The sequence below is a fragment of the Melopsittacus undulatus genome, chromosome 6 (assembly GCF_012275295.1).
Source record: "Melopsittacus undulatus isolate bMelUnd1 chromosome 6, bMelUnd1.mat.Z, whole genome shotgun sequence".
In the NCBI taxonomy this organism is placed as follows: domain Eukaryota; kingdom Metazoa; phylum Chordata; class Aves; order Psittaciformes; family Psittaculidae; genus Melopsittacus; species Melopsittacus undulatus.
In genome coordinates this window covers 74,755,603-74,767,625 of record NC_047532.1, presented here as the reverse complement: position 1 = coordinate 74,767,625, position 12,023 = coordinate 74,755,603, and the positions used below count along the sequence as shown (strand labels likewise).

Sequence of the window (12,023 nt, the reverse complement as noted above, 5' to 3'; positions counted from 1 at the left end):
TCCCCCAGGAATATGCTCCTGCCTCCAATAGGTTGCAGAACCATGTCCTCATGATCCCAGGCCTAACCCTAACCCTAAACCTGAGCAAGCAGGAGGTACCTTTGATGCATTTTACATATGACATCTCTAGCCATATATATAAAAAATTATATATATATATATATAAATATAAAATAGAGGTCACAATATTTTCTTACAGATAGGTACAGAAGTATCCGCACTGCTTTATTTACACATTCTCTGATGAGAATCTCTTTTAGAAAACCAGCTCAGGGTATAATACTCAGCACCTACACAGTTGTAGCTATTGTGCAATGGTCCTTTGGTGTGTTTTGTCTTCTGGTGTTGCACTAAACTCTTGCCATGCACAATCTGATATTTAAAACATCATTTATGTGCCAGAATCTTCCTCTGTGGAGTGTTCCTTGTGGAAAGGAATGAAGAATAAACCTCTCTATGTGAAAAAGAGATTCTTCTTCAACCTGCTGGTGAATGAACAGGCACAAGAGGACCAGAACAGAGGAGCATCACTGACATCGCCCACATCATGCCCCGGTGCCTACAGCAGGGACTCGGGCTCCCCTTCCCTGCCCACAGGGGTCTCAGCATCTCTGAAGCAGCTCCCTTTCCTCAAGGAAGAGCTCTCCCGGTGGCTGTTGAACTGGTAAACCCTTCTCTTGAACAAGCGGTGGAGCTTCTCCTGGAACTGGTTCCCAATGAAGCAGTACAGCAGCGGGTTGATGCAGCTGTTGGCAAAGGCCATGCAGATGCCGAATGGCAGCGCTGTGTCGATGAGCCCTGTCACCGCACAGCTGCTGATGATGCTCATGTGAGCCAAGGCATCCAGAAATGTCAAAACGTGGAATGGGAGCCAGGAAATCAAGAAGGCGACGACAACAGCAGCCACCAGCTTGAGGACTTTGTCCCTCTTCTGCTTGTTTTTCCCAAACTTCCGTGCTCTGAGCAGGGGCTTCCTGATCCGCACATAGCACGTGGTGATCACAGTCAAGGGGATGAAGAAGCCCAGTGTGTTCTTCAGGAAGGCTGTTGCCACAGCCCATTGTGCATAGCTCTCCTGAGGAAAGGCCATGATGCAAGCATTGACCCCCAAGCTTTCGATGGGGTAAGTGTCACGGAAATAAAAGGTTGGGAGGGAGGACAAACAGGCAAGGCCCCACACAACCAGTGCTGTGAAATAAGCTTTCTGCAGAGTTCTCCTTTGAGAGTGCATAGGATGGGCAATAGCGTGGTACCGGTCCACACTCATGCAGGTGATGAAAAATATACTGGCAAACATGTTCAAGCACAGGACAGAGCTGGAGATCTTGCACATGAGAGACCCAAAGAGCCAGTTGTAGCCCTGCGCGTAGTAGGTAGCCCAAAAGGGAAGGGTGGCGAGGCACAGCAGGTCCGCCACGGCCAGGTTGAAAATGTAGATGTTGGCGACTGTTTTGGGGCCACTGTGCCGACAAAGCACCACAACCACCACACTGTTGCCAACCAACCCCAGAGCCAAGACCACGGAGAAGAGCGCTGGAATGAGGGAAAACTGATAACGTGAAGAGGTGAGTGGGCAGGGAGTGGGGGAGCGCAACGTAGCCGATGCATTTGTCAGGGCTGTGTGGAGCACTTGGAGGCTTCCTCTGGGGGTGACGACCAGGGAGTAGTTGCTCTGCATGGTGGAGAGGGAGGTTCTGCAGGCAGTTCATGTGCCAGCAGCACTGTGCTATCCCATTGCTCACCTGCAAATCAGAAACCATGTGTTAGACACGCAGCCGGCTTAGCACTGGAGTCACGGTCACAATAAACCAAAGCCCATTGGAAATGCTGTCAGTGATCTGAGTACTGACATCCCAGGCAGCCCTGCTGGAGCCCTCTCCCCCACCCCACTGCCAGCACTCAGCCCTAGGGAGGTCACAGCACTCTGTAATTAGCCTGGCAGAGAAGTAAGCAGCTGGGATTTATCTGTGATTACAGATGGGGCTTTCTGCCACAAGCAGAGCAGAAGGATTCTTGACTCAGGAGCTGGAGAGACTTCAGTGACCAAAGGCAGCACCAAAGCTCCTTGGGATCCTTTTCTCAGCTTTCTTACACCATTTCTAGTGCTCTGCACAGTTAAAATGATGCGGAAAGACAGTGCTCACCAGTGGGGATTGGGTATTTCACACCTGAGGGTCTCCCAGGAGCTCACAGCCTTTTAACAAGGCTATAGGAAGGGAAGCTTTGACCTTTCTTTAATTCACAGGACTGGCTACACAGACACTGAAGGGTCTTTGCTAAGCATTAGTCACTGTCATGGTCCTTCTCCAAGCAAATCTGCATCTCCTGCCCTTGTGTCGGCTTTTAATCAGAGTAAAAGAAACATTTCCAATGTAGATACAAGTACTCAGTCCTCACAGGAACTGCATTTAACAGGAGTATTTGCCGCTCATTTAGAAAGATCAGGTTTGGGTTTCAGGAGGTGGAAATGTAGCTAAAAACCAGCTAACCAGGAGAGTGTGCCCGAGATCCGGTTCAAGAGCTTGTGTCTGCACTCCAAGCGGGGCACATTTCAAACTTCATAGGCAATAAAGCAGGTATCAGAGCCAGACAGTCTATTTTACATAATAGAGAAAAATCCTTTTAAATCAGGTTCTTACGGAACCAGGCATTTAAGAGTTCTGAACAGGAATTCTGACCAAGACAACAGAACTGGGCAATGATTTCTCAAAGAACAGAAGGCAACTGATCATTTCCAACCCATTTTTCTGGGTTATCAGTGTAACGTGCCATTATGAGCTTATCATTTGCTTGACACAAAATATGCAATGTGCTACTTTGAATATACTGGCAAAATCTTAATTCTATTGTCTCAACTATGAGAGTTCAATAGGAGGATATTAATGCACATTGGTGCAGAGTGCTGGCCTTTCAGGTCCCCAGTACTGGATCACAAGCTCACTTTCTGTTATCAAACAGGTCTTAAAACAGAGGAAAGCTTTTGGTTTGGGAACAACAAAGATTCAGGAGAGGGTCTGGAGCCCTGTTTCACTCTCACAGAAGCTCAGAAGTCGTCACAAAGCATTACATATATCACTTATTCCTAATGGAGGGACCACACCACAGTTAATTTTAGCTACCTTCCCCAGAACAAGGTTTCATTGACAAACACGCTTCCCCCTCCACACATAACAACTGGTGGCTTAGCATCTGCTTCAAAACTGGTCATTGCTGTTATTACTTATGACACAATGAAGCATTTTACCACAAATCAAATGAAATCAACGGGGACTGTGTTCTAAGGGCAGATAGAAAACGTACCTCTCACAGCTCACGTTCGGCTGGGTGCAGCTCTGGAGTTACATGCTCCTTTCCTCCGCTTTCTCCTTGCAAGTATCACCAGCAGCAATCTGTGCGCTCATCTCTTCCATTTTCCCACTGGGAGGCTTTAACCTACATAACTCGAGAACTGCAATGTAAATGCCTGCCAGCTTCTTTCCCTTTTGGAAGCAGAGCAGTGGGAGAACCCCCCTTTCCAAGGCCACGTGAGCACACGCAGTAAATCAGAAGAGAGCAACAAGGCAACCGAAAAAAAGAGAGCAGCAGCAAGCAAGGAAGGAAAAGGCAGATCCCACCAACAGCTCTGCAGTTTCCTCCTGCAGCTGTGGTGGATCAAACCCCTCCTGCCCCTCAGATGTACTTGGTGCACACATGCCAGCCTCCATGCAAGGATTCATGCAAGGAACTCCCATGTGCTCTATGGAGTCCCAGCACTTGCCAACACAAGAAAGAGTGGAATAGGCTGTTAGTGCTGGCAAGGCTGACTGCCATGTGAGCACACTGAGTTAGAAAGCAGAGGAACCGCACAGCATCCACACCAGCACTGCCTGTGGAAGGGGGGTGACCCTGTCCCCCCCTTTAACAGCACAGGAAGCCACTGCCTGAGTCTTTGTGAAGACACACACGCTGCTTGAGCCAAGGAGAGCAGCGGGATGGAGCCACGTGGCAGAGAGCAGGCTTGGCGCTGAGCCTGCACTGGGGTACCATGCGGCCAGAGGAAGCAGATGGGGAAGGCTGTGGGTTCACAGCAGTTTCACTGAGCTTTTACATCTGCTTCTTCCGCACGTTCCACACTGTGCCTGGCCCCAGCCTCCCCTCCCTGGAAGGAGCAGCAGAGAGGCTCCTGCAGGATAAACACTGTGAGTGAGTGTCCTTAAGTGTTAAACATTTTACCCTGATACCCGGAGTGCTGCCTCTGCAGCAGCAGCCTGTGTACTGGGGACACATGTGCTGTGCTTCCCAGGCAAAGCTGCACATAGAACCACAGCCTGGTTTGTGCTGAAGGGACCTTAAAGCTCATCCAGCTCCAACCCCTGCCACAGGGGACACCTTCCACTGGAGCAGCTTGCTCCAAGCTCTGTCTACATCCTCAGAGCCACATGGATCCTGGTGCAGACTGCATTCACAGCTTGATTTGTTCCTTGTGGAGAAAGCAAGAGGGGGAAAGGAATCTCTCACTCACGCGCTTCCCGGGATGCATCACCCAGCACAGATCAACGTGGCTCTGGCCCCATTGGTGCTGGTTTATAGCAGGATGCCCTGAATCCCTGGTGTCTGGAGGCAGGAGGTGGGGATCCCACACCCTTTAGGGAGCAGTGATGTCCATCCCGCTGGTGCCATGTTTCCATCATGCCGATCACAAGCCTTTTGCACACCCTCACCAGAAGCATCCCTCCTGCAGCTGGCTTCCCAAGCACTCCATAAACTGTTACCTGAGTTCCTCATTTCCACTGTAGTGGAACACAAGGGCCACCCAGCCTGGATCCATTGGAGTATGATATCAGAGAGCTCTGGTCCCATTCAGTGGATCTTCCATGTTGAAGAAGCAATTTTTGAAGGCATTTATGTCTACATTAGCTTAGAGTGGGGCAGAGGCAGCCTGGGTGGAAGAGGGATGCCCTTTCCACCTCCAGCACGCAGGAAACTTTTCCAAAGCATTTCTTTGACAAGATGTTTGTGTCTGGGCAATGGCGCTGCCAAGACTGAGGTTATCCTCCATGACATTGTTTATTCAAATCATTGGCTGCAATCATTTTACAAGTTACTAAAAGTAGCAAAGAAAACAAGCACGGCAGTGGCTTTGCAAACACTCTGCACCCACTTCTATTAGAGGCAGCGGGCACTGCGGAGGAGGGAGCATGGCAGCATCCCAGCCCTGCTGAAGGCAGCAGGACTTGGCCAGAGCTCCCTTCCCCAGCACAGCTCTGAGCCACAGCCCCCGGGACAGACAAACCTCATGGCTTGCCCACAGTGGGCACATAGCCTAAATCCTGCTCGTGCTGGTGTGGCCAAAGCACAGCCAAGGAGAGAGCTGCTCAGCCAGGTCACACCAGGAGCCATGCTCAGCTCTCATTAGAAGCACTTCATCCTCACAGGTAATTTGCTGCTGCTCATTTCTCCCAGAGCAGCTGCTGTGAGGAGTAGCAAAAGTCTAATACCTAAAGTTTAATAGAGGTTTAATGCCTAAAAGGGGCTGCAGGAAAGCTGGAGAGGGGCTTTGGACAATGGCCTGTAGGGACAGGCCAAGGGGAATGGCTTTAAGCTGCCAGAACAGGGGAGACTGAGATGAGCTCTTAGGCAGAAGCTCTTCCCTGGGAGGGTGCTGAGGCGCTGGCACAGGGTGCCCAGAGAAGCTGTGGCTGCCCCATCCCTGGCAGTGTTCAAGGCCAGGTTGGACACAGGGGCTTGGAGCAGCTGCTGCAGTGGAAGGTGTCCCTGCCTGTGGCAGGGGTTGGAGCTGGAGCAGCTTTAAGGTCCCTTCCAACCCAAACCAGGCTGGGATTGTATCAAGTCAAGACATTGATGTCCACAGCTTGTGGGAAAGAGCTCCCTCCTGCATAACTTCTGCTTTATTATTATTAACATATCTATATATTAATATATCTAATATATCTGGCATTTATATTTATATATATTAATATATACAATATATCTGGCATTTAAAGTATGTGGGAGCAATGCTTCACATTTACTTTTAGGTAAAAATAAAGTATAAAAAAAAGGTAATTAAATGCTTTATTTTTAAGAAGAGCTAGGGTTCTGTGCGCAGTTCTGCAGAGCTATGAACTACCCAGGGGTCTCTTTGCAGAGATCCTTTAAACACCTTCCTTCCTTTGCTCTTTTGAACTATACTTACTACAAGTATCAGTTTGAAATGTGTTTTTTGTCAGGAATTTCTCTTATGTAATACAACAGCTGAGATATACACGAAAGGGAGCTCACAAGCTGGATAAACCTTTGAGGAAGTCAGAATATTCCTGACACTTGGGCATTCCAACTTATTCAATCCTTCTTTTAACCAGCAGAGCCAATGAGTGATTCTGGTCCCTCACATCTGCCCTCCAGACACTTTAAAGAAAGCAAACCTTGCTCCTTTAGCTCATTTGAGCAGCAAGACCTTCCCAAAGGAGGTGTTTGCCCTGCTTGTATCAGATCTTGATCCTGTGAAGAGAAAACAGCTCCTCGAAACCCACAGCATTAGGCAAGGCTCTTGACATCAGCAACAAACAATTTGTGCAGTGGGTGTGCTGCGCTGTGAGTCCCAGCTGTCAGATAAATCAGGAACTGAAGAAAAGGCAGAATGCAGTCATGGTCATGCAATGGGTGGGATCCATTTGAACAGGAGACCTGAGGTGGCTCAGCCTTTCCATTGAAGCCAGAAGGATGAGCTACCTCAGTCAAAACACACTCCAGAAAAGCCTACTACCAGATGGGGTGAAACAACCAATACCCTGCATGGAGCACCAGGAGCTGAGCTGGGAAAAGACAACCCAAGAACTGAATGCTGATAAAGAGGGGATCAGAGCAGGAAGGTATTCATTAAAAACAGTAGCTAGAAAGAACAATTGTGTGGTTGATTTTCTCAAGGAACAGCTCTTTACCTTGGCTCTGCTGCATCCGATGTGGCAGTGATGCCAGGTACTACTGACTGCAGCGATGGTGCTCAGGATAATGAAGCTGGAGAGGCAAAGGACCACTGGGCATTGCAACACACACAGGATGTACCTGGGATCATCACCTCATAGAATCTGAGACCGGTTCGTGTTGAAGGGACCTTAAAAGCTCCTCCAGCTCCAACCCCTGCCACAGGCAGGGACACCTTCCACTGCAGCAGCTGCTCCAAGCCCCTGTGTCCAACCTGGCCTTGAACACTGCCAGGGATGGGGCAGCCACAGCTTCTCTGGGCACCCTGTGCCAGCGCCTCAGCACCCTCCCAGGGAAGAGCTTCTGCCTAAGAGCTCATCTCAGTCTCCCCTGTTCTGGCAGCTTAAAGCCATTTCCCTTGGCCTGTCCCTACAGGCCCTTGTCCCAAGCCCCTCTCCAGGTTTCCTGCAGCCCCTTGAGGCACTGGAGCTGCTCTCAGGTCTCCCCTTCAGGAGCCTTCTCTTCTCCAGGCTGCCCCAGCCCAGCTCTCTCAGCCTGGCTCCAGAGCAGAGCTGCTCCAGCCCTCGCAGCAGCTCCATGGCCTCCCCTGCACTCGTTCCAACAGCTCCACGTCCCTCTTGTGCTGCTGCCCCAGAGCTGGATCAGGGCTGCAGGGGGGGTCTCCCCAGAGCACAGCAGAGAGGCAGGTTCCCCTCCCTGAGCTGCTGCTCACGCACTGAGATAAGCCCAGGATAAGAAGCAGCCACAGAGATCCCAGCAGGGGACAGGCCCCAAAGTGATGTCCTTGAAGGAGCAGCCCCAGCTAAGCTCAGGACACAGAACAAGGTGTCTCACCAAACCGTTCAGCACAGCCCCAGATGTGAACAGCTGGATGGGGGGAGCCATGCATGTTTCCACCTTCCACTGGGGCTCCCAGGACAAGCCACTTGGCTGCTGTCAGGGTGAGAACCAGCTTTTGGCTCCTGAGAACACTGCAGCAAAGCCTGTCTAACTGGATAAATGATGTTGTTTACAGCTGGAAGTTGGTGTCCATTACACAACACGTCCATCCCGGCCAAGCTTCCAGGGAGAAGCTCCTCTCTGGGGGGTTGTTGCTTAAAAAAAGTGAAGAAGAAACAGGACTTGCTGAAGGCAACATGGATTTAACAGCACAGGATCCTCTGATCACACTTTTCTCCTTGGTACTGTAGATACGGGATCAAACCCAGAAGGACCCTGAGGAACTGGGTTTTTAGGGACCCAATCCCAGCTCCAAGTGCTCAGTGACAGGTCTCAGCCCTGCTGGGGACAGGCAGCACCCTGAAAGGGCAGCATGCCCTTGGGGTGCTCTGTGTTTCACCCATGGATCATCTCTTACCACTCATAGATGGCTCAGAACTTATCCCGAGGAGACACTCCCCCAGGACACAGCAATCCCTGGCAGTAGGCATGAGGCAGTAGGCATGAGGCTTGACATGCTGCAGGCACCCCAGGATGAGAAACCCCATCACATCTGTGTGCAGAGCTGCTCTTGGTCACCTTTGCTGAAGCCCTGATTAGAGAACAGCACAAAACTCCCCTCCCAAAGCAGAGATCTGAAAGGATCCAGAGAACAGCGACCAAGACAGTAGCAGGAGCCTCTCCCAAGCAGATCCCGATGGGAATCTGTTACCTGCTGCTGTGTGCAGAGGGCAGGAGGTGGGAAAAACCACTGTGAGAGCTCAGTGCTTGGCTGAGAGGTGTCCCTGCCTCTCAGTGAAGCTCCTCACAGCAGGGCGGCACTTAATCGGCTTTTATCCATCTAAAGACTTGATCCCCCTGCTCAGCAGCAGGAAGAACGAGGCGGTTTAGTTTCAGTGTGCACCAAAGCACAGTCCAACCGACCCTGCAGTGCTCGCGGTTCACCTGCCCAAAAGGTACCTGCTCTTTTTCTTGCCTCCTTCTCTGCTGTCCATCAGGTATTAGATGCAGTGGCTGACGGGTGGCTGGTCATGTTCTTTCCTGCTGTATTTCTACTTACTTGTGCAGCTGAGGCTGGGCTGAGTCTCAACATCTCTGCTTCATGCCCAAGCATGTGCCAGTGTGCACCCGGAGAGACCATCCACTGTAACAGAACAGGACTGCGAGCCCTGCCGGGAGAAATCGCCACCTCCACCATCTCCCTAAACCTCTCCAACAACCACCTGCGGGGCCTCAGCACCAACACCTTCCGGAACCTGACCTCCCTGCACAGCCTCTGGCTGGATGGGAACAACCTGACCTTCCTGTCCCCGGGCACCTTCCATGCGCTCAGCCAGCTGCGGGAGCTGCACCTCAGCAGGAACTCGCGCCTCACCTACCTGCATGCAAACACCTTCAGGGGGCTGTTAAACCTCATCAGCCTGGACCTGTCCCACTGCAACATCTTTGAAATCCACCCGCTGCTCTTCTCACATCTGCCTTCCTTGGAGAGGCTGGATTTAGCCTCCAACAATATGCGGTACATCCCACAAGCCTTTAGGAACCTCTCCAGCCTCACCAAGCTGTCCCTGGAAGGCAACCACATAGAGGCCATCGGCAGAGATTCCCTGAAGGACTTGGAGAGCCTGTACGAGCTGAATCTCAGGAAGAACCGGATATGGATCATTCAAAATGGCGCTTTCACAAAGCTCCTCAGACTGGGAATGTTAAATTTAGGACACAACTTCATCGCTGATTTGCCTAATCAGCTTTTCGACGGGTTGATCCAGCTCAAGACCATGCACCTTGAAGCCAACAGGATCACTGCTGTCACCTGCACCTTCAGGCATTTGCTTAACTTGAGGAACTTGTACCTGAACAACAACCAGATCTCCTCCATCTCAGACTCTGCTTTCCTGTATTTAAACAAGCTGCACTTCCTCCACCTGAGCAAGAACAATCTCAGCTCCCTCCCCAGCCGCCTTCTTGCTGAGCTGCCCAAGCTTAAGTACATCTTCTTATCCCACAACCCCTGGAAATGTGACTGCAGGATGCTGTGGTTCTGGAGGTGGGCATCCACGCATGGTGGAGCCATCCAAGGGCTGCGCTGTGCCTTCCTGAGCCCTCACAATACTACAGCACCCCATGGCCTCCGGTCCGGGGACCTGACCCACTGCACTGGGCCCCCCGAGCTGCCGAGTGAGGACAAGTGCAGGGGGGTTGGTACCAGTGCAGGCACCAGAACCCCCACTGTCCACAGCGGGGTCATCCTGCTGGTGCTCACCTGCCAGGCGTGGTGCTGTGGGAGGGGATGGGGCAGCTCTCTTTGAATTATAAGGGCCACTTATTTCATCACAGAATCCCAGCCTGGTTTGTGTTGGAAGGGACCTTAAAGCTCCTCCAGCTCCAGCCCCTGTCACAGGCAGGGACACCTTCCACTGCAGCAGCTGCTCCAAGCCCCTGTGTCCAACCTGGCCTTGAGCACTGCCAAGGATGGGGCAGCCACAGCTTCTCTGGGCACCTGGTGCCAGTTCAAGAGGAAGGTTTTACAGAAGCCTGCCTGAAACACAGGTTGGGAACAACTGCACTGCCTGTGCCCAGCGCAATAACAACTCCTCAAGCAGAGCCCTTACAGAGCAATGGATCTGGACTAACACAAAAAGCTGAACTAAAGCACAGCTGAACACTGCTGAGGACAGGCTGCCGGGCCGAGGCAGCGTAAAGAAGGAGAGAAGCGTATATTTAAACATTTTTATTTCAACTAATGCTTTGCCACCATATTACATCACTTTGAATAGCTTGGAATAGTAAATATGATCTCAAAATATAGCAAAACAGCTTGCCAAAGCAAGATAATATTAAATCCTATGGATACAGCATCTTCCTTCTTTGGCGACAACACTTCCTTTTATCTGTAAAAATAGTTTTATGTTCCAGCACAGCTGCTGTTCAGTTTATTGAACCCTGCTGTTTCTAACATTTGCCTCTTCCCCTGCATAAAACCTCCCCCCCATGGAGTATGGGTTTATATCCAACAGCGTTTTAAATAAAAAAACCTTAGAGCTTTCATGCAGATCTTTTGTAAAACTTATTTTCTAGGTGCACAGAACTGAACCAAGATGCAACAAAAATGCATTCACTTCCGTTCGCAGGTGTAACTGTGCCGTCAGCAACGTGATGCCATGCGTGTGAGGTCCAAGGATGGTGGTGTTCTCAGAGATAATGTAACTTTAAACCAAAACCAAACCAAAGTAACAAAAAGGCACTTTTTTTAGAAGCAGCAAGAGGAAAAAAAAACCTGCCATGCTTGATTTGTAAATTAATCAATATAGGTAGATGTATAAAAAAGCACCATGTACAGAGAATACCAGAGGAAGATCCACCTTCCCACTTACACATCTCATCTAGCATTGCGAGCTGGCCTGCAGGTCCCAACTTGTACTGTAGGTTGATTTGCAAAGGAAATGGTCAAATCTAGAATATGCTTGGGTTATGTGACAGAAATTAAACTGGACTGCAGATAGGAATTAGAGGTGCTTCCATTGCTACTCAAACCAACCACCTTATAGCCCTCAGGGGTAAAATACACACCAAGTAGCTGAGAAACAATGAAGTGAAGACAGCTCCAGAGCAATATTGCAAGACACAGGGCTGTTATGAATGCATTTCTGTGAGCTCTTGAGAAGTGAACACTTTCCTTTGGGAAAAGAGCACGGCTGTTGGTTAAAACTCCTCTCCCTGAGAATGTTGATAAGAGTTTGTCTTGCAAAGCAAAACCAGGTCCTTTGAACTTCGACAGTTCCTAAGCCAACAGCATGTCCACGTGGCCGCAGCTGATCTGCTACTCATGCACCCAGGGTGGCAGGTTGGGTTTGTGTTGCAGCTTGGGTTTAGTTTTCTTTACATAGCTCAGCCCTTTTATACTCGCTTCATGCCCCTGCCCATCAAGCAGGCAAACACCGTCATGACCATCTTCGGTTTCACCTCCACAAGGTCTTCTGGAAGAGCATAAACTCTGGCACCGATCCTTCTCGCCATGGACACTGCGTACCTGTTCACCATGGAAAGAGGAGTGGGTCAGTGCTGTCACCAACAAACAACATGTCAGCTCCTGCCTTATCCAACACCATTTCACCTCCTGTCCTCTTGATTCACATTCACTGTGTGCAACAGTCCCCAGA

General features: G+C 50.3%; 3 protein-coding genes across 7 annotated transcripts in view; 1 reads left to right on the top strand and 2 right to left on the bottom strand.

Moving 5' to 3' along the window:
• Positions 1 to 224: 224 nt before the first annotated feature.
• Positions 225 to 7,051, bottom strand: AGTR2 (angiotensin II receptor type 2). 2 transcript variants are annotated; one of them, XM_034063451.1, is made up of 3 exons: positions 6,921 to 7,051; positions 3,301 to 3,448; positions 225 to 1,742 (listed from the first exon to the last, which is right to left on the bottom strand). In XM_034063451.1, the coding sequence occupies exon 3, from the start codon at positions 1,676 to 1,678 to the stop codon at positions 560 to 562; it is 1,119 nt and encodes a 372-aa protein (XP_033919342.1). In that variant the 5' UTR covers positions 1,679 to 1,742; positions 3,301 to 3,448; positions 6,921 to 7,051; the 3' UTR covers positions 225 to 559. The 2 variants fall into 2 exon arrangements, with proteins under 2 accessions (XP_033919342.1, XP_005148380.2); XM_005148323.3 differs by lacking the exon at positions 6,921 to 7,051 and having other exon boundaries at positions 3,301 to 4,328.
• Positions 7,052 to 8,894: 1,843 nt separating this feature from the next.
• On the top strand, positions 8,895 to 10,172 carry LOC101878741 (nyctalopin-like). Its single transcript, XM_034063810.1, has one exon. It carries the CDS (start codon positions 8,895 to 8,897, stop codon positions 10,170 to 10,172), a length of 1,278 nt encoding a protein of 425 aa, XP_033919701.1.
• A 411-nt stretch (positions 10,173 to 10,583) lies between these two features.
• The window catches only part of PLS3 (plastin 3), a 46,460-nt gene continuing 45,020 nt past the window's right edge, over positions 10,584 to 12,023 (bottom strand). For all 4 annotated transcript variants that reach the window (XM_034063448.1, XM_034063450.1, XM_034063449.1 and 1 more), the window contains one exon: positions 10,584 to 11,893. In XM_034063448.1, coding sequence (XP_033919339.1) covers positions 11,761 to 11,893 — 133 coding nt within the window. In that variant the 3' untranslated portion in view covers positions 10,584 to 11,760. The remainder of the gene's footprint in view (positions 11,894 to 12,023) is intronic.